We start from the raw sequence: 27,011 nt of genomic DNA on the forward strand, positions 1-27,011 counted from the left end.
GCCCCCTCTCTGGAGCCTCCCCGTCATTACCGAACACGCTTCACCGCTCGGTGCAGTGTGTTTACAGAGAAACAGAAAGACGAGTGTTAACAGCGATCATCACATCGTGTGCTCTGTAATCAGAAGCTCAGCGGCGGGTGGAGGGCTGCAGCTTCACCCCCTCGGCCTTCGGGTTTTACAGGACCTGGCAACCTGCCAGCGTGAATGAGGATGGCTCCACACACACACACACACACACACACACACACACACACACTCCGATGAAAGGCCGGGGGTGTGAAGCCTTATATTCGTTACACGGCGCCTTAACGCAGCTGCAGTGAGAGGGTTTTTCACGCTCCAGCTCCTGAGACGTTCAGTGGCAGCAAGGTGAAAAGTTAAATCTTTAAACGCAGGTGTGGTTGTGCAGGATTAAAGCGCTTCAGATCAGGCCTCAGGTCTGTAACGCTGCTGGATTGAGAGGGGACTGTACCTAATAAAAACATGTCCATGAGTCATAATCACACGATGAGGATTCAGCCTGTGGGTTCGTGCGCTTCACTCTGTGAACGACTCATGTCATGTTTCTAAATCATCTGCAGAACAGCTGGAAATATGAAGCTGTAATCTAGAGGAGACTGTAGCAGGCCTCGTTCTGATCCACGACACAGATCTACGTCGCTCAGCTTCTCCCTTCCACTACACAGACGTCAAATAAAACCACACACATCTTTCACTGAAAGCGGGAAAACATGAAAAACTGAGATGAAAAGTAAAAGACAAAACAACTTTACAGTCATTTACATTTCTAGTTTGTAATTCTAAGTATTAACACAGATGTAATGTTGAGGAAGCAGGTGGATGGAGGTGAACGTGATGAGAAGACTGGGCTGCGGAATTAAACTGTGCGGGAGCCACAACAGAAAAGCACCCCGAGTTTGTGAATGAAGAAGCGTCCGCTTTCCCAGCATGCACCATGGGTGGCATCTGCAGCGAAGTGAAAGACGTGACAGTGCAACGCTGCGGGCGCTTCCTGCTGCCGTCTATCACCTGGGTAACACGCACGCGGTGTTTTGGCCTGTTTTGGCTTAATGGCTGCAGCAGGATTACGCGGTGACGGCTTTGACGTATGGGTTCATAAAGTGCATGAAATAAAGGAGGTGGAACAAAGAGAACAACAACGGTGATTTACTGCTGGCAGCGGCGTTTGACAGAGCATCCAGCCCAAACCCAGTGTTGTCCGGCGTCGTCATAATAAGAGCCAGTCATCGCACGCAGGCGCCAACTGTTTTCCCATAGAAGCAAACAACACATGTGAAAAGCTTCCAGATCCTCCAGTAAATACCAACCTCTGCATTTACTGCTCCCCCTAAATACTGTAAAGCAGAGGCAACATCTGCAGCAGAGACCAGAGCGTCACGACTACACAGACGCCCACCACTTATCGCGGTCCCCGAGAAAAGCTGCACTCGCATAAATATTAGGACGATCAATGTGAAACATGTCAGAGGTCAAACAAACGGTCAGGGAACTCGTGACTCCACATGACGGCCTGTCAAACCCAGACCTGTTTGTTCTGCTGCGGCTGAAAGCGAGTTGCTCACTGAGGTGGTGACACCGTTCACACCGACCCGAGGAGCACCGTTGTTGGTTTAAGCAGCTGGATGGGAAACATCTGCTGTGTCTGCAGTCACGTGAGGTCGAGGCTTGGCTCTGGATGCTCACTGGATCACACACGCACACACACACACACACGCACACACACACACACACACACACACACACACACACACACACACACACACACACACACACACACACACACACACACACACAAACACACACACACACACACACACACACACACAAACACACAAACACACACCAGTGACACAGTAGCAGCGACTCGGCTCAGCCTGGGTACAAACACAGCTGGAGGCTCCACTTCATAACAGACCAAACAGGAATAAACTACTAATACACACGAGAAACAATGTATGAAAGGTCCAAGAGGCCTAAAAGAAAGAAACCAAAACAAGAAAATGAAGACATTAAGAAAGCTAAACAGAAAACGTCTGCTTCTACTTTTAATGCCATTAGATGAAGAGGCCGAGCATCGACTGAACCCGATGATGCTTCAACACAGGAACCAAACACGTTCATCCATCAACAACACATCAGAAGGAAATAAGATGACGTCACCAACAGCCAGAAGCCATGAGGCCAGGTGGCTTCCCTCAGAGGCCCCGCCCACACAGGAAGTAGCTCCGACAGGTACAGGAGGATGGAGCAGAGTCACAACAGCCTGACAATGAATTTATTCAGTTCTTTATGCAAACTGGTTCAACATCAAAACATTCTGTCACATTCTCTCCTGGTTTTATTCAGCCAGTTTTCCAGGCAGCAGCGAATTAGCTTTACTACTAATTAGCCTGATTAGCGCTTCACAGGGGCAGCGAAGCAGTCGGCAGGTTCCTGTGAGCTCATCAAGCTCGTGCCTCAGCCCTCAATGTGTGTAAACACTGTACGAGCAGAAATAACTTCCCCAAATCACAAACACACAATAAAGGACTGGCTCATTGCTGACAGATGTTCCTGCTGCTCTGAATAACGCTCAAGCATGTAAACACAATCCCAGAGCAGCACCGACCACATCCGAGCCCCTTCACAGAACCTGCTGTTCTGGGCTGAGCCTCAGTCACAACATCATAAATGCAGATGCCACAGATTACGTCTGAGGAGGATCAGGCCTGATGTTCATGTCTCTTTAGATCTTTGAGTAGTGTAGGAAATGGAAATGCAGTCGACCCAGCATCAGTGCATTAGCAGCGTTTATCTGCAACCCAGACCTTTCTGAAATGGACCCAATAAAGGGTGTTTCAAACTATTGAGCCACGTGCTGGAACCCACTGGTAGGAAGCAGATACAAGGAAAACCACAGAGCATCACATCAGAGCTTCTCATCTCAACACCCTTTCACATCCTCGTCATCTCAAATCAAACTTCTCATGTAGTCGGGTTGTTGATTCAGTGAATCTGACTCAAATGAGGAAGAGTAGAAGCAAAGCCTCAGCTGTAATGTGTCAAATACAGAATCTAACTAGTTGTTTTATAGAAAACTAAACATTTATTTGTTTTTCTAAATATTTTATTTTCCAAGTAAAGCCCAGAACCAACTCTCTGTATATTGTAATCATCCCATGTGTCCTGTTTTATGAGAGATGATTACACATCTTAACACCGACGCAGCCGTCACTACGAAACATGCATAAAGTTCAACAAACCTAGACTGGAAGCAGACAGTTTAAGGGCTTCAGGGGGCAGGTCAGCGCTCCACCAGGTTCCCCACCATGAAACGTTCCCAGCCTGGATTTGTGGAGCTGCTGATCATCTGCTCAGCTCCTCGTGGTCCTGTGAAGCCTGGCGGCCTTCCACGAGCCCACGCCGTCCATCTGCCGCCTGTACCTCACGCATCACTGTCAGCTTCCCGCTGGAGGTTCATCTCTCACGCCTCAGATGCTCACATGTAAAATTAAATATTGTTTACAGCAATTGTTCCTGCTGCTTTCTGACCCATGGATGTAAGATGTGGTGCCTCTAGCTTTGATTATTTATAATGAGTCACTGTTTGGTGAAACATAAAGCAGGAATCAGAGAGTGAGGGCAGAAATTTGCCCCCCCCTCATTCAACCACACGTTTCCTCGCCACTGGTGGGTGGAAGGAAAACACCATCAGATTGTTACCATCTGACTCCAATTTGGATCTGGGCAAACAAACAGTGCAACGCTGCCATGAGGATGTGCTGGTGGCCGCTATGAGCAGGATGCAGCCGCATATGGGGGGTGGGGGTTCATGTCATGCAAAGGGTCAAGTTCCCAGTCAGAGGAGAAACATGGTGGGCGGCACGGCTGCAGCGCTCTGCTGCCGCCTGCTGGCGAAACAATCACCACAGTCTGTGACCGCACATCTGTCACTGTATAAGCGGTTTATTGTTTATATTAAATCAGAAACACAAGCACTATAAGATACATTACAAATGAACAAAATTTTAGATCCTGGGAGAAAATAAAAACAACAGAAGAGTAGTAACACTAGTGACAAAACATTATTTAAATAACACAACTGTACATTTTAATATGCAACTAAAAAAAGTTAGACACTCAAAAGACGTCAAAGGGCAGTTAGCACATAACAGCTAAAGCTAAAGGGACGTAAGGAGCCGATACAGGTCACAATAAAAGTAAGGCAGCAGACGGCAGCAGGGAACAGGCCGAGACACAAAACACAGAAACCAAAGCGCAAAGTGGCTCCAAACGCACCTATTGTCTGAGAGAGTGAAGGAGAGCAGGTACAAATGTAGAGTATGTGAAAATATAAACTCTTAGAAAACGTCTAGGTAAAGCCCAACAGCCCTCTTCATTTTGCATTAGACAACACGACAGTGAATCCGACCACGGTCCCTCAACCCAACCCACGTCACCACAGACGCCGGTCGATCAGCCGGAGCAGGAGCAGACTCTGGACACCGGACGCACGTAGCACAGCTGATGTGAACCTGAAGCCATGTTGCACTGCATAATGTACCCGTGCGCCCGCTCAGCAGGTCGCACTGACTAATTCTAAAGGTTGCATAGTTGAAGAAGCAGAGGCAGAAGACGCCTGAACCGACCCTGGACCCTGACCCGCTGCCCTGCAGGGTCAGTCCCTTCTAATAGAAGTAAAAACACAGGACTTGGAGTTGTGAAAGCAGACACTAGGGGGCGCTCCATGACCAACGTCGCCCAGACGTTACATAACCAACTGTAAACAGAGCTTCAAGCATCAGCCTGAAGACCAGAAAGTGAAATGTCATCCGTTTCCTCAACAGCTGCTGTGTTTAACACGTGTCGTCACATAAAGTCGGCTTCTTTGGCTTCTCAGTAACAAAACAAACAACATTAGGATCGTTGTACACAAACCAACCAATTAGTGCAAAGCAGGTTTAGTGCGACGTCACATGACGTCCGGTGTCCACGGCTGCGGTCTGCTCCGGCTGCTGCACTGCCACAACACCAGGACACAAAGCCAGAGGCAAGCGCGTATTCAGGACAGGATCGATCCACAGTAGCACAGTGCATGCCCTTATTCACAACCAGTTAGGTACAAAATGTCAAATACACAGATGCAACTTCTACACACAGTTTTAGAAACATGTCCAAAAGTGTCTCTTTTCCTTCTAATAGATTGGGATGTTTTCCCAGCGCTGCCAGAGAAGCCACAGCCATCTGGTCTCTGGCTGAAAACTGGACGTGGGGCGTAAAAACAGAGCTTTTATTCAAAGCAGCTCTTAATTATGTTTCTAAATTAGAAATTCAAATATTAAACTCTGCAGTAACATTTGCTTAATAAAATCTCATCTTTGTAAACAGTTTGCCCTTTTTGTTTTTAACATTCTATTAGGCAGATGCTGAGGCCTTTCATGTATATATATATATATATATATATATATATTTATTTATTTATAAATCTGTCGCAACTATTTTAAAAATAATCTGGAACCATACAGTATGTAAAGAAATACATTTCAAACTAAATCTCTTCATTTTCACCATAATCTTGCAGCCACAGTGCAGCTGCATTTCATTCCACCTGAAGAGAACTTGGCTGCCAGATGTTTCTCCACCAACGTGTCACCGCTCCAGCTGTGAGCAGTCACCACGGCACAGTTCTAGGCGCTCATTAAGTCATATCTACGGTTTCAGAGCTGTAAGAAAGTAAATTGTGTGTTGGCATTTTGGATGCCCTTCAGCACAGCAGTGGGGTTGCTATGGTGTGTAACCATAGTGATGATGTTGCCATGGCTTCGGAGAAAGAAGCGGGAGGACCTTGGCTCCTCGATGCATCATCATGAGTCTTTTTGGTTAAGTGGGCAGATGCATGGTTGAAGATGTGGCCCCTGTTCGGCTGCTGGTGCTGATTTAAAAACCGTGAACAGATTTTATTCACCTCATTCGAAGTAACGGAGACAAACAAAGGTGTGGCGCTAACTTTGCAAGAAGCAGGTGTAAACAGTGTTTGTTCACAAGTCTCCTCCTTGAACGTGTCCACAGCCATCACGCTGAGTGAACCTTAGTGGTGGGTGATGCATGCACAGTGGTTATATGCTAATTCAGTTCTGTACAATCTATACACGATGCCTGAAACGCTTTTTACATTCAGAGTCTGTCGCTGCGAAACGTATCCTCCACAGACGGGTCGGGCAGCACCATGTCGGGGTCGCTGAGCATGCTTAGACCATCCAGGCTGAGCGGCTCGATACGCAGCTCGTCCTCCAGCGGGAAGACTCCCTCCGAGTCAAAACACTCGGGCACCGTGGACAACGCGCTGCTGATGTCCTTGGACAGACTGGGGTTGGAGTCATCTGACGGGAAGACACAGATGATGCTGGGTGAAGGTTTCATCTAGACTGGAAACACTTTCTCTCTGATCAGCTCACTGCCCTCATCGTTCACAGCAGCTTTTTAAAAATACATCTGAGCGCTCTACGACAGTTTCAAACAAACCAAGATGTTTAGCCCAGAGAGAGCTGGAGCCTGAGGCAGTGAAGACACAAGTTGACAAGCGCTAGAAATGTCAAGCGATTCCTGAAAAACAAGCTGCTCTGCAGGCGCTCTGCTTTGATTTAGGCCTTGGGAAAGATTCACTAGAACATCAGCACATTCCTAACATTTGCATTTGATGAAATGGATCAATAGGTGTTCACAGAATAACTCAGAATAACAGCTGCAAGCTGCAGAGAAACCAAGGCCATTTTCCCACTGTCTGCTTTAGAACTATGAAGCAAACCTATTAAATTGCATTAATCATGAGGGCAACTTAAGAGAATCTGTGCAAAGGAAATTATTCTGCCTTTAGTTGTTTCGTACACAATAACTAAACTAAAACCCTAGAGCATGGTGCTCACCAGTGAGTATGATGTTTGGCAGAGCGCCGCTGCAGTTGGAGTACAGCATGTTGGACCTCATGTGCATCGGGTCCTGCAGGCTGCCGTGGCTGCCGCCCAGTCCTGACAGCGCAGCCTGGTTGTAGTAGAGCGAAGAGGAGGAGGACGAGGAAGGGTCAAAGCAAGAACCTCCGGTTGCGGAGCTCATTGCATTTTCCAAAAGACTGAACTGGTCAAACTGGACGAGATAATAGTGGAGAAAGAAAGAAGGTAGAAAGATATTAGCATATTAAAAGATGGAGACCACTTCACGTCACCACTGATGAGGACACCAACCCTGCAGAGCTTTCAGTGGTGAATTAACGGACATCTGTTCTGTAAAGCTAACAGGATAATCTAGCAAAAAAACAGTTTGTTTAGCGGCCGGTGCCTTTGTGACCATTAAGTTCATTCATAATTTTTCTATTACAAATGTTCCACATGTTTCTTCCTGTACATTTGCACACAGAGAAGCTCATTGAGAATTGCAGAAAGAGAACAGCTGACAGTACTACTTCATGCTAACGTGCGAGTGTCCAGGTACCTGGTAGGGGAGCCCTTTGCTCTGGCGGTTGGAGAACTGGGGCTCCATGAAGGGGTCGCTGAAGAGCGCTGCCATGTTGTTGTGCTGCTGAGCAAAACAGATTGCCATTAACTTTAATCTGGAGGTTCTATGACTCCAAGATTAACTAAAACACGTGATCTGAATCAACTGCTTCAAATAGCTTAAGAGAAAAAAAATGGGCTGCAGCACAGACACCAGTCACATGTACACGAAGGCTGAACAATGCACAGAGTCACCCCATCTATTCTTCATTTGCTCTTTAACAAGCTGCTTCTTGCATGTGTCACAGCACAGACTCTTCGACCGATGCCTGCTGGCAGGTCGGTGTCTGGGCTGACCCACCCTGCTACTATTTTCATTAAATCACCGGATGGTAAGTGTTTAAATACATTCCAGTTGTTGCCTCCAGACACAGCTGGCACAGAGCCACGTGCTACAACCTTCAGGTGACTTCTGTGTCACCTCTTGCCTGCCGATGTGTGCTGCTGCTGAAGTGTAATCATGTGCTCATCCCCACTTGCTGCAGCTCGTTTGCTCTCCTCAGGTTGTACGCAAAACCCAGGACAAAGTGTTTGTGTGCAACAATCTACAGCAAATAGTAGGAAAACACCTGCGTACGCAAACACGCCTACTGTTTTGCGTTGGAATTTAAATTATTAATCACAGACCAGAGGTAGGTAATAGGTAATAAAGGTAATAAACTGCAGGAGGAAGTAAATAAATGAAAGACTGAGACGAAGCAAGAGATCAGCCAACAGTAACTATCACACTGGATTCTAGTTTCAATGGAAGCAGGAACAGACACAGACATCTGACACAGAAACAACTGGTGATCAGGAAGAGATGCCATTTGTCATATACAGTAGCAAGACAGGCCATCAAAATCTGATCAGTCTGAAGGTCAGAATTACACATAGTGGTGCTTTAGGCTGAGAACAACTAACTTCTTCACCACAGTGTATGGACATGGAAAGAGTCTGGGCTCCCTGTTCAGTGTAGTGTTCAAAAAGATGTGCTTGTGCCCGGGTTATTGGAATAACATGTTAAATCCAATCTCCCACACTAATAGAAACCCTGCAGGGAAACAAAGAAATGAGAGAGAAAACTAGAGGCCCTCTGCTTGTGAGTGTGTTCTTTCTTACTTGGCTTGTGTTGAAGTCCAGCTGGATGTTCTGAAGAGGAGAAACTGGCTGGTGCTGGTGCTGCTGGGACGGCTGCTGCTGCTGCTGCTGCTGCTGCTGCTGCTGTTGCTGCTGCTGCTGCTGCTGCTGATGCCGCTGGCGTCCCTGCTCCACTACATGCTGGGACTGTTGGTAGAGCGGATAGGGTGGGGGCGGCTCCCGTGGCATGTTGCTGGTATCTAAAGCAACTCCCTGTGGAGGAGTAACATAGACTCAGGACTCACCCGTGTTTTGTGTTCGGGTAGAAATGTTCCCTGATTGTTTGGTTTTGCTCATTTTTCCATTTGAACCGTTGCTCAGTCTTAGGGGAAGTGTGAAACCTTCAGCGTGAGCCGTGCTTACCTGTGTGATGGGGGACAGTGCCGGGGACATGGTGGGAGACAGCTGCTTGGCTAGACCCCTGCGCTGCTCTGCACCAGGGGAGAGGGTGAGGGGGCTGATCGGAGCGGGCCGCCGCCGGGGGGAGGTGCTGGACAAGCGCAGGGATGAATTGATGGAGGGATTGCTGAGTGATGACTGCAGCTGGCAGTTGTTGAGGGATGCCTGTATTGATGGGTTGCTCAGAGAGGAGGAAAGGCCTGTGGGGAAAAACGATACACAATATGGAGAGTGTTAATATGTCTGGAAATAAAACTAATAAGCCAAACCTGTAAAATCAAAGACAGCAAGTGGAAGTTGTGATGTAGTGCACACTTGATTTTCCAGGACACTCTCCAGTCACAAACACAAAACAACTTATTGTGTGACTAGAGGGAGAAAAAGATGGAAGGCAGAGGAAAGGAAAATGAAAGGACTGACGGCAAACAAAAGGGCCGATTGTAGTGAGTCAAAACAGGGTCAAAGTTCCTCTGTCACTTTGGTGCCCGGCCAAACAGAACCCCCCCCCCCCCACACACACACACACACACACACAGAGGACAGACAGAGCGGGAGCCGTGGTGGGAGTGATGGGAGCAGGCAGCAGACTGAGGAAGCTGGAGACAGAGAGATCATTCAAGGGGCTATAATGTACAGTCAGCTGGCACAGGAACAGACCTGGAGCTGAAACAGTGGCTCACACCCATTATTAAACCTTCACAAACTAAACTAAACTAGATTCATGACTCACTTCTGCTTTTTTAAAGTTGTCTTGATAAGAAGTAAATTCAGGTAATACGTTACATAATAAGGGAAAGAAGGTGATTAGACTTCTGTTGCTAGGCAACAGAGTTAAACTATATGTGAGAAAATGTGTCTTATAATGGTTACGTGGGGGTGTTCAGAGCTGTGGCAGGACGAGTGTGTTTTACCGGTGTTGGTCTTTGCATCGTGAATGACATTGTACTGTACTGTACTTCTGATGTTTACCTCGAGATAATCACAGTGAAAAACTGCTGCTGCTGCAGAACTGGACAATTCTGTCCATGACTGTGACAAACTGCTGTGTGGACAGATATGTGACACAACAACACTCATATGAAGCCCCGCCCACTGGCCTGTGTTTTTTCTTTATTTATTAAAGCACAACCCCTCTGACCCAACGTCCCAAAAGACACATTTTTACAGGAGGGACAAAGCCGACTCATCCAATATTGTCTTTATTAAGTTGCAAGAATTTAGAGAAGTTGGAACTATTCCCACATCCACAGGCACAGTTTCTCCACCCACCCTGCGAGTTGCCGATGCCAAGGTGCATCATGGCGGCTGGCAGGTTGCCAGTGCTGCTGCCCCCGCTGAGGTTGGGATACCCTCCGTTGTCCTCAGGATCCAGCGGCGTGGACAGCGGAGAAGGGAAGTGCAGGTTGCTGAGGTCGGGGAGAGACCCACCCGTATTTAACGAGCCCTGGTAGTGCGACAGGCCGGGGTTCTGCTCCGGAGACGGGAATATACTGCAGGAATAAGGCGCACATGGTCAGTTTTAGCTTCTATAGCTGTTTCAAACTGACTGCTTTCCACTTTCATCCCACCCACTCTCCCTTCCTTGATTATTTCTCAGATTTCTATTCTCCTCATATGTTGTGTTAACAGAATAGTGACTCACTGTTGTCTGTCCTCAGACACAAAGTGGCACAACACAAAACAATTAGCAATTGCTTATCTCCACAAACATAGAAATTACATCTCTCTCTCTCTCTCTCTCTGCGCTGGCGCAGGTGCATTTCAGGTCATTGTTGTTAGTCTGTGACGCACTGGTGGAGGCAGATGGCCTCCCACCCAGAGCCTGGTTCTGCTGGAGCTTTCCCTCTTCCTCGGTGGAACTGGCTGGGTTTTCTGTAGAACTCTACACAATTGGATTGTTGTTTTCTGTGAGGTCCATCAGTGTAATGCTACAAAGTGTTGTGACCTGTCACCACAGAAATGAATCTAGTGGTAACTGAGCAAGACTATAAATGTAACATTGATCTTGTGACCTGTAGCATCCAAGGGGAAACGCGCTGCTGAACATCTGCGGGCATCTACATCACAGCATGACACAGCAGATTGTTTGCAGTGCAGGACAATGGACTTATCACTTTACTCTTGCGAAACAATGGAATGCTGGAATGTAATTGTAAAAACACCACTGTTCCTCCCACTTTAAGGGCTGGAGGTGTGAAAAGGAATACAGACATCCTGTTCGACAACGTGTGTCATTGTTTCTGTACTCCAGCTAAAGCTGTCGGTGTCTGTGGAAACCGCCCCCATTCCTATTTTGAATCTGGTCCTTTGTACAGTGGCATGAAAATGACAAGGGTGCAGTGGCATTAAAGGTGTTTTCATATGCATGAGCCCTGTTCTGCTTCTCACTTACTTGATTCCAGGCACTTCACGGGAATCGGGTCTTGATGCCAGAGACTGGACCTAAAACCAAATACAATAATTATGCTACAAAACTCTTTCTACAATCAAGTAAGTGAATGTCTGCCAAAAAGAACAAGTGTTATAGAAATAAAAAGTGTTAGCTCGGAGCACACAAATTGTTAGACCAAGCCTGATAATCTTTGAAGCAGATTCTCACAAACTGACCAAGTTTGACTTCCAACACTTGATTGTGATACTATGGATGTTGACATTCCTGTTAATAGAAATCTGCTTTTGACTGTCATGCAGGAAAGACCGGTTCCTCTTGTAATGTCGTTTACAAGCCAACATTTTGGCTAAGGTGCAGGAATTTATGATGTCACTGTCACCTAGTCTGACACCCCGAACAATCTTCAAAAAAGAAAGAACGCAAACGAGAACTGCACCATATGAGCTCCTCATTACAGTTATTTGTTGTCATCGTCAGCATGGCAACAAGCGGCAGTGACAGCAACCTGCTTCCAGGTGGAGCTGCCATGTTTCAAGCGTCATGGAACATATTAACAAGCAACAAGCAGCAGTCTCACCTTCTTGGCCTCCCACAGCTGCTTAGGAAGGGGCTTATTGACACCTATGAGGCTGTCCTCGCCGGGCAGGGTGGGGAAGGAGAAAACTGCAGAGGCACACACATACACGTTTTAAATCTGTTGCACAAACCCATGCAAGTCAAGTTCTTGACTGTTGATGTTTCTCACCATCTCCACAACCGTCCACCTCTGCTTCATTCACACTAGCTGCATGCCAGCCTCCATGAGAAAGGAACAGGAAGGATTATGGATGGAGGAAAGACACAGAAATAAACAGAGGCGATTAGAACGGATTCAATATTAACCCATCTGAGATTCTGAATGATTGTGGAACATCTGAAACGGTCAGTCCCTCATTCAGAGCTATGAGTTGTGTCCCAACCAGCCCGTCTTCTTCCAGCATGAGGCTTTTGGAACACTTGAGACAGTGATCACTGGCATCGTAACATTTCCCCTTCCAAGGTGTCTAGCTGATGTTGACACTAATGGTTTATAAAATGGGACAACTGGGAGGGAAAATTGCTGGCTCAGTATTCAATACAGGCGCTGTACTTGTTACTTTTATGTCACAGCACCAACCAGAGGCTTGTCAGCTGCACAGAACCAGATGTCCACTGACAGTTGATGCCCTTTTTCCACTGACAAAAACTGGCTCCAAAAAGACTGCAGCTCCGCTCTAAGTGCTGTGACTCATAGCTGTAATTGCTATTTAGATGCTTCTTTAATCACCTAGAAAACGACAGGACACGAGACACTGTGCGACTGTACGAGGTGTCGACAAGCTTTCACAAGTCTCTGTTATGATGGAAATGATGAGGACACTCATTGAAAGCTCCATAAAACTTTGGTGTCTTAGTCTCTGGAGGAGTATATGCTCCTGTAGAATGCACTCCTACAGTAGCATATCCTACTCCTACTCCTAAGATATCATAAAATGTGACACACTGAAGCAATAACAAAGTATAAATATATGCACAGAACATTTGTGCCCAACAAATGTCTGGTTAGTGGTGAGTGAGTTCAGAGTCTCACTGTCCAACTGGATGGACTGTGTTCTCTGTTAATAAATGACCAGAGGAGCAGAAACACAAACACCATAAACTAACATGATTACTATGACTTGAGCCCAGTATGTGTGCAGCTGCATCTGAATGAGAGGACACCTCATTTAAAACATGGACTTTTGAATCAGGGTTGAGGTGTGATGTCGCAACACAAATTTTAATTTGTCATCTGTACACGCCAGTAGTCTACATTTAAAAAACACTGAAGAAACTAAGCTGATGTTAGTTCTGGCTCCAGCAGAAGTGAATCCTTCTCTCTTCCTAATAGAAAAGCAGAACTTTACAGGTGAGCTACCGCTTAAAACCTTTTACAGTATAGAGGTAGCAAAGGGCAGGTATCAAGTTATTAATTCAAATAAACAATATCTTGTAGTCAGAACGTAGTTGGTTTGTTGCTGTGTGTTACTCTCACCATTTCGCTGGGGGGGAACTCGGCCCATCTGCTGGTTCATGCCAAAGGGGTCCTGAGGGTTGGGGTTCATGGCGCTTGTATGCAGAGCAGAGTCTGAATTGGTCCTGTGTGGGAGGAGGAGGAGAGTTATGCTAAGTGTTCCAGCACCTTGGACAGAGGCAGAGCATTTCTCGGGGCCGCGGGGTCAGTGAGTCATTCTGCTTCCTGCTCTGCCTCCACGTTGTGTTCATCTGCAGGCGCACGCTGACCTTAAACATCCTGACAGGACTAAACATTGGGCCACTTTAACATGATAGTGTGAGGCGTCTTTAATCATTTAATCTCTGCAACAATTGTAAAACCCCTGGACCATATAACACTAGTAAGTATGAAATATTCAGTTAAACGTCACATATTTTATTAGATTTAAACCGACAGCTACACAATTATTTGATTTGAACTAATTGGGCCAATAAACGGAGACTGACCATGTGCCAGCCTGTCAAAGACAACAGCCAAGCCACACAATTCCTGTCTGACTCCAGCTGGGAGCTACTTTCTCTTCATTATTGGCCTCGTTCATGTGGCCTCCTACTTTACTTTCTGTCCATTGTGGCAAATTGCTGAAATCACACTTAAGTCTGGTCCATTTAGATGTGATGTTTTTAAAGATGATTTGCTCCACTTATTTTGGTTTAACACACCACAGTTTCTTGCTTATCCTATTTGGGTGCAACGCTCCTCAACACAAGATCTGTTTCCATGTGAACTAACTCTTATGTTGTACTTCAGAACAATCCCTAGCAAACGCCTGAAAATACTGATTATTAGCTAAAATAAACATAAAAGAACTTCCTCTCTATTCAAGACCCAGAGCTGAAACCAACACTAAACATTTAGAGTAGAACCATGTTAACTGGGTTGTTTTCCATTTCAGGATTCTCCAAGCAAAGCGATGTTTATATGAATGTTAAACAATTAGGTTTGATGATATAACCAAAAAGCAAATGATTATGTCGGTCCTAAAGCACCGTGACAGCACTTTGTCCACATGAAGTCACATTTTACAAAAGCAGTAAAAGAAAAAGATGGGAAGTAAGAAAGAAGCCGTGATGTTAGACTGCAAAGGAGTCATCAGTCCTAAAGCTGGGTTAGTCAAAGGAATAAATGATTAAGGCTTCAGAAATACTCAACTTGACACGATAACTACAAAGAGAAAAAAAGAAATAACAACTCAACCATAAGAGGCTTTCTATCTCAGCGCTTCAAAGGCAGAAAGAGGAGGATTACTGAGACGTTACAAATCAAGCAGAGATTTGAAAAAGATAGAAACTGGGATGTTATGTAGCAACGTGAGAATGCTGGAAAACACAGGATAGAATTGTCAGCCTCTGTGAGATAAAGCAGTAAACAACAAGGGAAATGGTGGAACAGAGAGAGACTGACGGAGAGAGAGAGGGTCAAAGGTCACCTGTTGAGCTGTGATATTAATCTAAACCCAGGCCGTTTTTCCTCAGTCCATGGCTGCTGTTCCCTTCAAAGAGAGACAGAGGAAGAGCAAGAAAGAAACATTTACTGGGTGAAAGAAGCGACCCCAACTCCTGCTCTAATGTTTAGGAGGAAGAGAAATACCTTGGTAAAATATGATGTACCGGTGAGGGTGCATGTGACCCTGGAAAATACTCCGATACAGCACAATTCAGTGTTAAATTAGAGGAAATGAAAGTAGACTCAAACCAGACGTGACAGGAAAAAAAAAGAAACAAAATGTGAGCAAGAATAGAAGGACACTATTTTTACGGTCAGCCGAGAAGCAGGACAGCAACACAACACAGCTGAACAAAGAGTCAGAGACTCCTCCTTAGCCTGGATGCACAGGCCTCTATCTTGCAGAATTAGGCTTCTAAAAATATAAAGAGTAAACAGAGGATCCCAAACAGACAAATTAAATTCCACCTATTTTAAAACAAAAGTTTCCTTTGACCCAATGATTTAACTTTATAATCGATGTAACTGTAAAAAGACCAAACCCTAAATTCCAACGACTGTTCGGGGGAAATATGCTGATTTCATTGTTATGTTGCAGCTCTGCGTGTGTGACATCTGGCAACGCTCTACAAACCAACCTTGTAAAAGCACCACACTTATGATGTGCTCGTACAGAGAACAAACACTGGCTTGTGAAGTCTTGGTTAAACTTCCATGAGGACAAAATAGAACGAATCCTCACAATGTGTCTCCCAGTGAGGCAGGGAAGAAAATTCAAGATCGCTCTGTAGGCAAAAGAAGTCCAAGGAGCCAGATCCAAGATTTTATCCCAGGAGAGGCTGGTACAGGAATAGCAGGCCAGAAATGAGCGTATGGAAAAGGAGGAGGGCGTGGGACTGGACCGAGGCTTTGACCCTGAAGCAGATGGTCTCTGAAGGGACACTCAGGTCTAATGCTTCAAAACCCCCAGGAACCAGCTCCCTCTAAGAGCATGTCTTCAACACCAGCACACAGCCATGTTCTTCAGAGCAGGTCTGAGCCGGATGGTGCCGATCGAGAGCAAAGCTTCCAACTCCCCACAGAAGAATTAGGCTGGATCATTGCAGCCAACAGCCTTTCCTGACCAGAGAATGACGGGTTAGCAGGTCAGGCTGCTGGTCAGCGAGCGGTTAAAGGCTGTGTGAACCATTTCCCAGCATTTCTATAACGCTTTGCAATATTTAGCACCGACCCACTGCCTGAAAGTTCAGTTTGCTTTTTAATAACTTACAGTATGCATTTCAAGTAATGCATAACTACTACACACTGTCTGTAGGTGCTTGCTCAGTACTTGAGAGGCCGACGAACAATAGAAGCAATGAAACAGTTAAAGGGCTTTGCAGCTCTTCTCCGGAGCTGAGTGGCGGTAATGTAGTGCAGATGTGGCTGGCGTTGTAAACACTCACCGCCTCACTCTCCCCCGAGATGGACAAGCAGAGAATCTGCTTCTCACTGCAACGCAAGAGCTTGAGACCTTTTCCACAGATGAACGTACACTCAAGATGTTATTTTTCAAATGCATACAAACCACATTAACAATAGTGTCTTGTAGGATCTAATCAATGGGATTTCCCAGCAGGCTGCTGGAAGAAGCGCCTCACTAATCTGACAATACGTCAGCCCAGATTTTGATTTCCCATTTGCCTTCTGCAGAGTGTTATGTCTTCACTTAAGCACCGAGACGAACACAACACTGATCGCGCCAAAGCTAGCTTACAGTATGTACTGTTCATTCACAGCTTATAGGACAAGGACACACCAGCTGTAAACCTTTTTCACGACACAGTTCATCAAATGACTTGTTTTCAGAACAAAATTACAAATTACAGCCAGCTGTCTAAAGAAAGCGCATTTCTTAACCCTCTTGTAAACAGGAAACGTGGTTTCCGTCGGGTTAGAGAGGGTGACAGCTCAGATACCAGGTAGATTTCTCCTGAATAAGTCATTTACAGGTCACTCGGGTCTCATCACTATACAGTCAAAGTCAGTCCGATTATTTGTCTGCTGCTGTATTATCTATATAACCTGTTTTCAGATTACCTGAGACACCTGTTTTTTCTGAGTGACACGTTAATCCAGTCTATGAACAGGCAGTAACCCCTTTTTAACTGAGCTCAATCAAAACAAAATGGCCACAAACTAAAGACATTGAATAAACATGTTAACTAAAACTTGTCTGTCTGACAGATTAAAGGCTCGAATGTGTAACCTTCCTGTGACGGTAAAATGAAGCCAAATAAAACCTGCAGCTGAGGGGAAGTTTATCAGTTACACACTGTGACAACAATCTGCTGCAGGTTGGAGCAGGAGGCTCAGCTTGGCCTGCAGAGACCTGACAGAACCTAGGCCAACTGTGCAGTTAGGGACACACTAGAAACAGAAAAATAAGAATTGCTGCAGGAACGAGTAGATAAAGGTCAAACTAATCATTTCAGACTTGTATTAAAAAGCTTTTCACAGTTTTAACACTAAGTGAAGCGGGTAGTGTCCACAAAGAACAAGCTGGTGACATAATGCTCAGCCCTTCATTGACTAACTGACACAAAGCAGCGCCTCCATTAAATGTGGGCGTCTTCACTCAGGCTCACACCTACTCTCAGAACACTGACGTCTGCTTGCTCCGCGAGGACGTTTGTCAGCCAACCTGTTTTGTGTTGTCAACAACGATGAGAGGGCGTGGGCCTTATTCACTTCTACAGCACAAGCTGTTATAGTACGCTCAACATGCAGCCTGGCAAATGTCCGTCCCGGCGCAGTGGAAGATGATGAGGAAGGGCGGCTGGCACCCGACCAAGAGCCAGGGAACAGAGACAGAGCAAGAGGGAAAGATAGCAAGGAGGAGCTTGGCTCAGCTTTTTATCACTGAGCCGTAACTCACTCCCTGGTAAACACAGGAGACAAGCAGCGATCGGGACACAGAGCGTTGTTCATGGGCACAAGCAGAGCTGGTACAAGGCATTTTGTGGCTCCCATCGTGGACAGCCAGTCCGGTAGCAGGTACTAGGGTTGAACCTCTGCTAAGCTGGACATTCTGCCCCACAGGGCAGTGATGCTGTGACAACATACAACCCTGAACCGCAGGACTCCTGCTGTCAGACGTGACCTTTAAATCAAAAGGCTACCTGTCAAACACCTTTAGAGTCAGCCAAGGCAAACAGAATCAGTGAGAAGGCTTCATACAGGAAGCAGGCGGGACACACAAAGCAGTTCCTGCTGTAGAAGAATCTAGGTGGAGGAAGGGGGGGGCAATAACCATTCTTTCACTGACTACTCACCTTCTCCAGTTGTTGTCTGGTGGTGGCGACAGGTACACGGCTCCATATGGAGAGCTCTCCATGTGAGCTTTAGCTAAGGAAATGCATGGCAAAACACAGACGGAGCAGCACTGTCATACAAAACATTTACATACAGTCTGCACGTAGACTCTGTGTGCGTGTTTGTGTGTGTGCACGTTTCAACACCCATACTTCATCCTGACCTTCAGGTTAAAAAAAGAACTAGGACGAGCTCTGACCACAGTGCAGTTTAAAGTAAAGTAATGACAGGAGAACATTCCAAGGTGAACACAAAGCAAGTACAATTATCTGTGCTGGGAAACAGAGTGGGCACAACTCTACCTTTTTAAAATACCCAATGAAACAATGACAACATTATGATTTGAAGCCCATGACGACAAAGTTCCTGGGATTGTGTGGAAGGGCGCCGCCCGTCTTGCCGCCATGCGCTCACCCCTGCAAACCTCCGCCCCTCTACTTGTTTAGGAAGGTGCTGACAATGCTGCCGCTCATCAACAACTACTCCACCTGGACACTGCCACCGCTCAAACTAAACGTGGACACAACCGCGGTTTATCCAGATGGGGAGAGGAAAAAATCCTGTTAAACCAGTTAACCAGCAGGTTTGGGCTCCTAATTTACACCTCTGAACAACTGCAGTTGTGAATTCAACACCAAACTGTAAATAGTCAGATTGAGAGATTCTATGTAGAGTACATCAGCCACCATCTGAGCCACCGACCACATTTCCATGTTCACGTGTCACCATAGTTGGATTATTGGAAGCCACAAACCACACTGAGCCGTTTCAGCGTGGAGGTTCTGCACTGCTCCCATCTGTGAAACCAGTAGATGGTCTGGAGGGCAGGAGATTAAGGATATTATGGACAAAGGAATTAATACACTGCTGCCAGTAGTTAGTGTGTATCTAATGGGCGTGTTGCACAAAGACATGAAAGATCCCGTGTTTCATCATCTGATCAGATCACATTTGATGATCTATTTATACAGAGAAACAATGTGCTCACGCTCCTCTTCTATTGTGACTCTGCAGCTTCCTTACGCTGGGTGATGAGCGTTATCATTACTGATTATAAACGCTGTTCTGCACCACTGCTCTGTCAGGCTTCAGAAACAGGCGCACATCGCTGAGCCATGTGTCTAAAACAAAGGAAGACCCACACGTTGTTGGACGTGTAAACAAACACCTGTGAAGAGTCGTGACTCTGTGCAACATCTGAAAACGGTGGCCAGGGGAGGTCATGGATCACATGTGATCTGGAAATATTCTGACTTGGGTAAACAGCACATCCATCAAGATATGCAACACCAAAGCTTCTCTGCCATTTGGCAAAAAGTAGGATTCCAAGTCTGTAATCCACAGCTGCAGGAGCAGCAACCGAGCTGCCACCCGGCCATGAACACAGACGGCACCTGATGTAATACAAACCCTGTGTATCAGAGTCCAGCAGGTGTCCTGCCGCCTTACGCCTGAGTTGACCAGAGAAACAAAGCCTGGTATGACATCACCCACTGAGACACAGGACAAACTTCTCTGTAGCCATCACACACCATGTGACAGGTCACTGAATCATCTGTGTCCCAAGGCCGAGAATAAACATATCAGCTACTTCACACGCTCCGAGGTGGAGGCGTGCTGGTGGATGAGCGGGCTAAGTGGGGTTTCATGTGAGCAAAACTGATGCCAATCCCGACGCCTGCACCTCTTCCCAGCAAACGAATCATTTTCATGACAGCGTTTCCAGGCTTCCACGCCAGGACCATTACTGAACATTGGGTTGCTTTAAACAGCTCCTAATTTGAATTCAACCACTGCTTTGTTCGTCTCTTTTGCATGAGACACCAACGCAAACATAATGTATTCTGTAATTATGACACATATTAATGTGTGACAACATTCAGGGTGCTTTTACTGTGCGACGCAAACTGCAGCCGTGCACAGATCTGAATCTGGCTTGTGAAATTTTCCGAAGTCAGGATATGATTATCACCGTCCTTTGTTTCCTGCTCTGCATCGTTTTAAATTAACATAATGACTAATTTGTTTCCTGAGGCTTACCAACAGCTGCCTACACAGGTGAACGTTTATGAACACAAACCACGTTAGGAGAATAAGAGCAACCATCTAGAAGCCATCGTTGATTAACCTTTCACGATGATGCAGCTCAATGTACAGTATGAGGTCTCCTGTCAGCGCTTCAGGCTTGGAAGGATATCTGCCGTCCATGCTTGTCAATGGGTCGGCGATGGGGAGAGTTGATGCGATTGCGTTCCCTGTGGACCCTTTCGACCAGTCCATGGTGACGCGTCCCTCTAACTGAGTCCAACCCTGAGGGGAAGCCTCCCTGAGGGAAAGAGGAGGGCACGTTACAAGATGCTGCAGGTTCCTACATGTTAGCAGGACGACTTCAGAAAAGCATCCAACAATGCAGAGTCAACACAATTGTTTTAACAGTTACATGTCCAACAGGTCTGAAATCTGGAAGTATCGTTTTCCATGTTTAAGAATACGATTACTGAGCAGGAGACGTCAGGAAGCAGCAAAATCAACGAAGCCATTGTTTTGTGATGTTTATTTTAGGATTAAGTAACTTTCTGTTTATGTGATGTGGTCTTTAAAGTCCTTATTTAGTCTGATCTCGCAGTGAAGACACAGGTCACGTCAGGAGTTAAACTGTTTTATTTAAGTGCTGAACAGACTGAATGATTACCAGACTGATTGTTATCACGGCCAACTAATGATTAAGGAAACTGCTGAAGTGTGTACGGCTGCTCAGAGCAGACCACATCATGTACTCTGTGTTCATTTAACTGAATTAAAACAACAAATGATTATCGTCAAGTGCAATCGAGAAGCCACGGTCAAAGTCAAGCCTTCTCCCACCATGTGGGGACTCCTCCAGCTCAAAAGGGCCATTCTTTGCTGTAACAAGGGCACTTTCACCAGGACCTTCACTCCTCAGAGACGTGACACAGATACAGAGCTGGTGCAACAGAGAAGCGCTGTTGGATCACAAACTGCTCTGAAACAGTGCTGAGAAATGCGCAACTGATCTGTTTTATCTTTTTTTCCAGTCTTCATCTGAATTATTTAAGATTCTCAGGGGAAGCTTGTTTCTGAAGGTCCAGTACAGTGTTTTCCTGTTTCCTCTGTCTGACTATACGACATTAAAACCAGTCCGTGTGGTCAGACACAAATGGCCTTGAAAAGACACGAAACACAACAAGACCTTGGGTTTGTAAATGGGGAAAACCAGTTTCACATCCAACATGTTTTTGCTTAAAGAAAACAGTTGAATACATCCACACATACAGTAAATCCTCTTCTAGCCCCTGAGCATCTATAGGACTATGTTCCTAACGTGTGAAAACACTCCACCTCCTCATTTATTTATTGCTGCCTTTCACAGCTGGGGTGCAATGCAGAGGGCTGTGTCAGGAAACCCAGCAGGACCAACCAGGAGATAAGGCTGAACCTGAGTCATCCTTTACTGCATCACAGTGGTACATCATAGCTGCAAGTGCACATCCCTGCTAGACTTAGATTAACATGGAGATGAATTTCTACCAGTTACTTCATTCTGACGGGAGGCTGCTCTGGGGTAAGTGCTACTGCACAAACTTCTGTGGTCACAGTATCTATAAGAATCAATGATTTGCACCTTTGTGGGTAAAAGCAACAATGTCTAAACAATTACACGTTCAAGTACTAATATTTGATATTAATTAAGACAGTACTCATATTTGGTATAGGCCTGATGCCCACACCTCAGTTGCGGGTTAATATGTTGCAGGAGTTGAGATCAGTAAATCTAAGAAGCCATGAAAACTGAATTATATTTAGTTTAACAAAGAGATGTTTGTATTGGATCATTGTAGGAAAATGCATGAATATCTTTACTGTATGCATGATGCTCTTATTTTAGGCTCTTCTATGCTAAATTGTAGTTTATCATCTTACTAGTACCACACACATTAATGTAGCCTTGAATTAAAGCACTGATGGGTTTGGATTGTAGATCCAGTAGAAATGCAAGTGGATAAAGCACATACACTTAAAATCTACCAGCATATTTGTTAAATGTTAGACTGGATTTTGCAGACAAACATGTCGTTCCCCTGGAGCAGAATAAAATAATGTCATTTTGAAGGACTAATGGGCAGAAAAAACACCTGGAACACACTCAACCTGCTTTTTGCCCACAGGAAGCATTAAGCAATTTAACATTTGGAGTTCATGGCAACACTGCCTGCGTGATGACATCCCACCTGGAAATCGGTGCTGGTGTTGCCGATCTGATTGACGTTGGGAAGGGAGCCGCCGTAGTACTGAGCCCGTGGCTGTGATGACAAACGAAGCTGCTGGACCTTTTGAAACTGCACCTGCCAGTCAAAAAAAGAAGGTCAAACACATGCGTTCTAAATGTGCACACGCTCCTTCACCAGCATCATGCATTTATTTGATACTTTTTTTTGATACTTAATAATCACTGTGAACTCACTGCTGCCACCACAGGCCTCTTCAAACGAGTCTGTGCCAACTATGGTGTAACACAACACAGCAGAACTACCTTCAGAAACCTTTAAAGACTCTTAACGCTCGCACTTGCCACAGAAAATTAAGCATCTGAATCTGAACATTACCATTCATATACCAACCTTCTGTATAGCCCTCAAATCAAACCCATCATGGCCAATCATTGTGGAAAAACCTGAATGGAGCACAGAAATACTTTCCAGCTGAATCCTCTGGTTAGTCTGATTAAAGTGTACCAACGTTTGTAACTTAAGGGAAACAAGTTAAGAGGACACATTCTAAGAAATGAGCGGCTTGGCTTCTACCATAAGATGCCACAATGATTACCGCGCAGAAACAGAAGGCAGCCTGTTCTGCCAACAGAAGGTAAACAGAGCCCATCATGACCTATGATCAAGAATAGGCAAATCACAGGGGCATTTCTTCTTTATGCCACTAAAAGGGCAAAATTTGAATGTCAAAGAGTGACCTTATTAGATTTTATCAATATATTTACAAAGAAGGGACAGAGATTGTGAATATGACATGATAGCAGGGGTGTTTTAATGAACTGCAGGTCATCACAACCATGATTTACAAGGATGCATTGTAGCAGCAGAAAGGAGGCCGGTTGTCATTGTGCACTCAGGTCCAGTTCTTCAGAACCCTTCAGGGGTTCTATTCACTCCCTTCGTGGCAGCGTACAGATGTGTATAAAAGTCCAACCATTTGCTGGCAGTGTGTGCTGACCAGCCTCAGCCTCACTGACTGGGCTTTTCTGCCTCACAGGGGTCAGTGACAGTTCATACCTTATGGCAAGCTGCATTTAGTATCGCCTCAAAACCACATCCTCTTTGAGTGGCAATTCAGAACTCGGCCTCCCATAGAAAGAGCACATTGTGGGCAGTAGTATGAAAACAACATGAAAAGATCCTTTATATCCTGTCAGCGAGATTCTATTTTGACTACTTAGGTTTTGTAACGTAGAATATATGTTTTAATGAAGATTTAAAAAATAACAAGTGTATGCATAGTAATCTGCAACCTATGGGAAATTCAGGGAGGAGCTTTGGTCATAGTAATAAGTAATTGGCGCCAATGTGTGGAAGCGTAATGAATGAGTCAAATGTCCACAACAGAACATCCTGTTACTTTGACGTGTCTACAAGTATCACATAGTTTCAGTCCAAATTAAACTAATGTAAATATATCCCCATGGCTCACTCTCATTATGTATGTCTTTAAACCCCAGTCTAACCAAACGTATCCATTCTTTGTTTCAGGGCTGGTAGCCATCATTTGTATTACCAAAATAGCTTTCAATTTCTTTTTCAATCATGCAGACCCAAGAGGAGTCATGTTTAGATTAAAATATAGTGAGTGCATATTTAACAGAACAGTAAACAACTGAAGACAATTAATTCCACTTTGTTTCATGAAAATTAAATTAGAAATCATCATCTGATTAGACTTGTGTCAACCTTGGCTCTGGGGACTTGTGATGGTGTAGTTGCTGACATTTTACGGTATACCTGACAAGAACAAACACAACCAAAACAACAAAATCAAAACTAAATATTGCGTTGTTTCTAGTGTAATAGAAACGACGCAAGAAATCTGATGTACCGTACACATCTGGAAAGCAGCACATCTGCTGAAGCGGACACCTGTCTGTCTTGTGACCTGCTCCTTTACTCGGGAGCCTGTGCAGACTCCAGGACGCAGAGTGTTTAAATACACCGCAAACACAACTCTGCAGACATGTAACTGTTAACATTTACGTTTGAGCTTCACTCTGCACTGCTGTCATTGGATCCGCAGCGGCGGACTGGGCTCGAATGCACGAAGAGAAACGAGAAGTACGGGCTGAATACCGCAAATCTCAGTCGAGGCAGCGCGTTCGTGCAACAGCGCGCAGATCAGCGACAAGTGTGTAAAACAACGTACCCGTGAGACGGTGAGGTCCGTCATGAGCTGCTCGAAGGCCCGCGTCTCCTCTGCCTGCTTCTGGTTGTGCAGCGCGATCTTCTCGCTGAACTTCCTGGGGTTTGAGCCACCTGCGCCCGGGGACCCAGACATGGCGCGGGCCGCACTTTCACAACTTCAGCTACTTCGGGGGGTACAAAAGTGGAAGACTGTGCTGGGAGTTTACTTTCCAAGAGCTTCCCGTGAGCTTTGCGGGGAACCCATGAGAGTTAGTAAAGCATGACGGACATTACTGGTCGGTCGGAAGCGAAGCCTGGCGGGGATGACAGCTGAGTGTTGTTGTGGGCGACGTTAGAAGCTAACGCGGCTAAGCTAACACTGAAGCTCCGTTAATAAAAGTTGTTTTCTTGTGCCTCGGTAGCGAAGCAAAGATGGCCCCAGCGGATGTATGCGCAATAGTAAGCTAGTTTAAACGCGTTTGAAGGATATTAGTGCTTTAACTAAAGAACTTAATCACACAGTACAACTTCCTACTGACGTTTTCCAGCGAACCACTTGTTTGAATCTGACGTTAACGCAGAGCTAGCTGTCAGTGCTAGCACAGTAACAGCAGCTATATCAGTTAGCTACAACTGCTGTCAACGCCATCGCAACATTTTTTACACTTTAAAAACTTGCCGGAATTTATGATCGGTCGGGTGTGTAGAGGGAGCAAGTGCGTACAAAAATACGTGACAGTGCAGGCAGCGAAAGTAGTTAGCCGCGTTAGCTAAATCTGGCTAGAAACTAACGCTAGCAAAACTCAGGAGCAGTTAAAGCGACGCTTGGTCGGTGAACTGGATTTCAACAAGTGTCCGCTGCTCGTTTCCAGTTTCCGCTGAAATCGGAGTTTTGTTTCCAACAAAAAGGCAACGTTCACAACGCAAATATTCACACGTGATGCAGGAGCGTAATCCACAATTTCACACTTAGACTGGGATCACGGCGCGTCGGAGTCTTAATCCACGGACGGCAGCGCGGTCTCAGGCGAACTCCGAGCCGACGGCTCCGGGAAGGGCAGCAGACGGCGCCGTCCGAAAAGGTGGCTTCCTCCGTCTCCGGTGAAACACTAGGCCCCCGCAGAAACGCTGCGTGTTTGTGGCTCACTGAGCGTCGGCTGACGGGCTGGTGACGGTAACTCCGGTCCGCTGGCTCGTTATCCCCGCACTACCGCAGAAAAACATTAGTCGTTAAACAGCGTCAGTACCGGGAAGGTCCTCAAGGCGGCGCCACCGGAGCCCGGGGGCCACTGAGATGTGGAGCAAACGAATTACGTTTATTTACTCAGTTTTAAATACTAAAATAAATAAAAGCAGACCCAGTGTACCTTTTTAAGCTTATTTGACGGCTTCATTTAATTTGCTTACTATTTACTTTGCAGATTAAATCTGCTGTAATCAACTTTAAATTAGCCGCATCTTCATTATCTGTATATTTGAGAACTTCATTCACTGCTGTAGTTGTAGTAATTCACATAGTAAAAGTAAAAATACAACACGGAGCCATGGAGGCATTTTTCCTTTTGCTTTGACTCGCCTCATCAGCATAAGTAGCAGGTGTGTCAGCAGACTAACTGCTTAGGCTGATGACAACACTAGAGTACACAACATCGACGTTCTAATGGCAGATCATGTTTTGTTTTCAATGGTTATTTGTGTCTTACTGTATATTTTCCACAGGTGATTGTCTGCTTGGCTCAACGTAACAGCTCTACTCCAGTGAATGTATGAGGTGCCGGGTTTGGTCTCCTGGTGCGGCGTTTTCTTGATAGATTTGCTCCCTGAGGGGTTCTTGTTCTCACTGACAGCTGTATATGAGTTTAGAACAACACACATGTGCTTCGAAATGTCTGTGAAGTTTACAAGAATTTGTGTTTTTTTTATATGGTATTTGTTTTAGTGCTTCCCATCTTCGTTTCTAGTAAAATTAGTGAACCATTAACGTCTCCAGCCCCTGAACATCTGTCTGTAGTGTATAAAGTTGAGATGTCTTGTTTAAAGTTTAGCCAGTTGGTAAAAAACAGGAACTGTGGCAACATTTAAACAAACAAAAATATTCAGACTTGAGACAAATAATTCAAAGTCAAATATGATAACTTTTCATTTCAACTTCATTCTTATGTATTGAATTATTTGTGTTTAAAATGTAATAAATATAACACTTCATTTTGAACCTTTAACAGGACAAATATAACTGATGTACTTTCAAGTTTTTAATG

The 27,011-nt window shown here is 45.4% G+C and overlaps 1 protein-coding gene across 6 annotated transcripts; it reads right to left on the reverse strand.

Moving 5' to 3' along the window:
• Positions 1-3,950: 3,950 nt before the first annotated feature.
• Positions 3,951-26,014, reverse strand: crtc3 (CREB regulated transcription coactivator 3). 6 transcript variants are annotated; one of them, XM_055507182.1, is made up of 15 exons: positions 24,776-26,014; positions 22,582-22,695; positions 20,527-20,657; positions 18,292-18,351; positions 14,961-15,023; positions 13,511-13,614; positions 12,203-12,241; positions 12,035-12,120; positions 11,458-11,507; positions 10,335-10,555; positions 9,030-9,265; positions 8,649-8,879; positions 7,486-7,572; positions 6,924-7,140; positions 3,951-6,380 (listed from the first exon to the last, which is right to left on the reverse strand). In XM_055507182.1, the coding sequence occupies exons 1-15, from the start codon at positions 24,905-24,907 to the stop codon at positions 6,175-6,177; spliced, it is 1,977 nt and encodes a 658-aa protein (XP_055363157.1). In that variant the 5' UTR covers positions 24,908-26,014; the 3' UTR covers positions 3,951-6,174. The 6 variants fall into 6 exon arrangements, with proteins under 6 accessions (XP_055363157.1, XP_055363155.1, XP_055363158.1 ...); XM_055507180.1 differs by having other exon boundaries at positions 12,203-12,253; XM_055507183.1 differs by having other exon boundaries at positions 7,486-7,569; positions 24,776-26,013.
• Between the last annotated feature and the right edge of the window lie 997 nt (positions 26,015-27,011).

This window comes from Betta splendens, chromosome 3 (assembly GCF_900634795.4).
Source record: "Betta splendens chromosome 3, fBetSpl5.4, whole genome shotgun sequence".
Lineage (NCBI taxonomy): Eukaryota > Metazoa > Chordata > Actinopteri > Anabantiformes > Osphronemidae > Betta > Betta splendens.

Coding starts and splice junctions, on each gene's coding strand:
- crtc3 (XM_055507180.1), bottom strand. CDS start 24,907: ATGTCTGGGTCCCCGGGCGCAGGTGGCTCAAACCCCAGGAAGTTCAGC. Junction 22,696..24,775: donor CGGACCTCACCGTCTCACGG/GTACGTTGTTTT, acceptor TTTGACTGGCAG/GTGCAGTTTCAAAAGGTCCA. Junction 12,121..12,202: donor GGTGGACGGTTGTGGAGATG/GTGAGAAACATC, acceptor GTGCCTCTGCAG/TTTTCTCCTTCCCCACCCTG.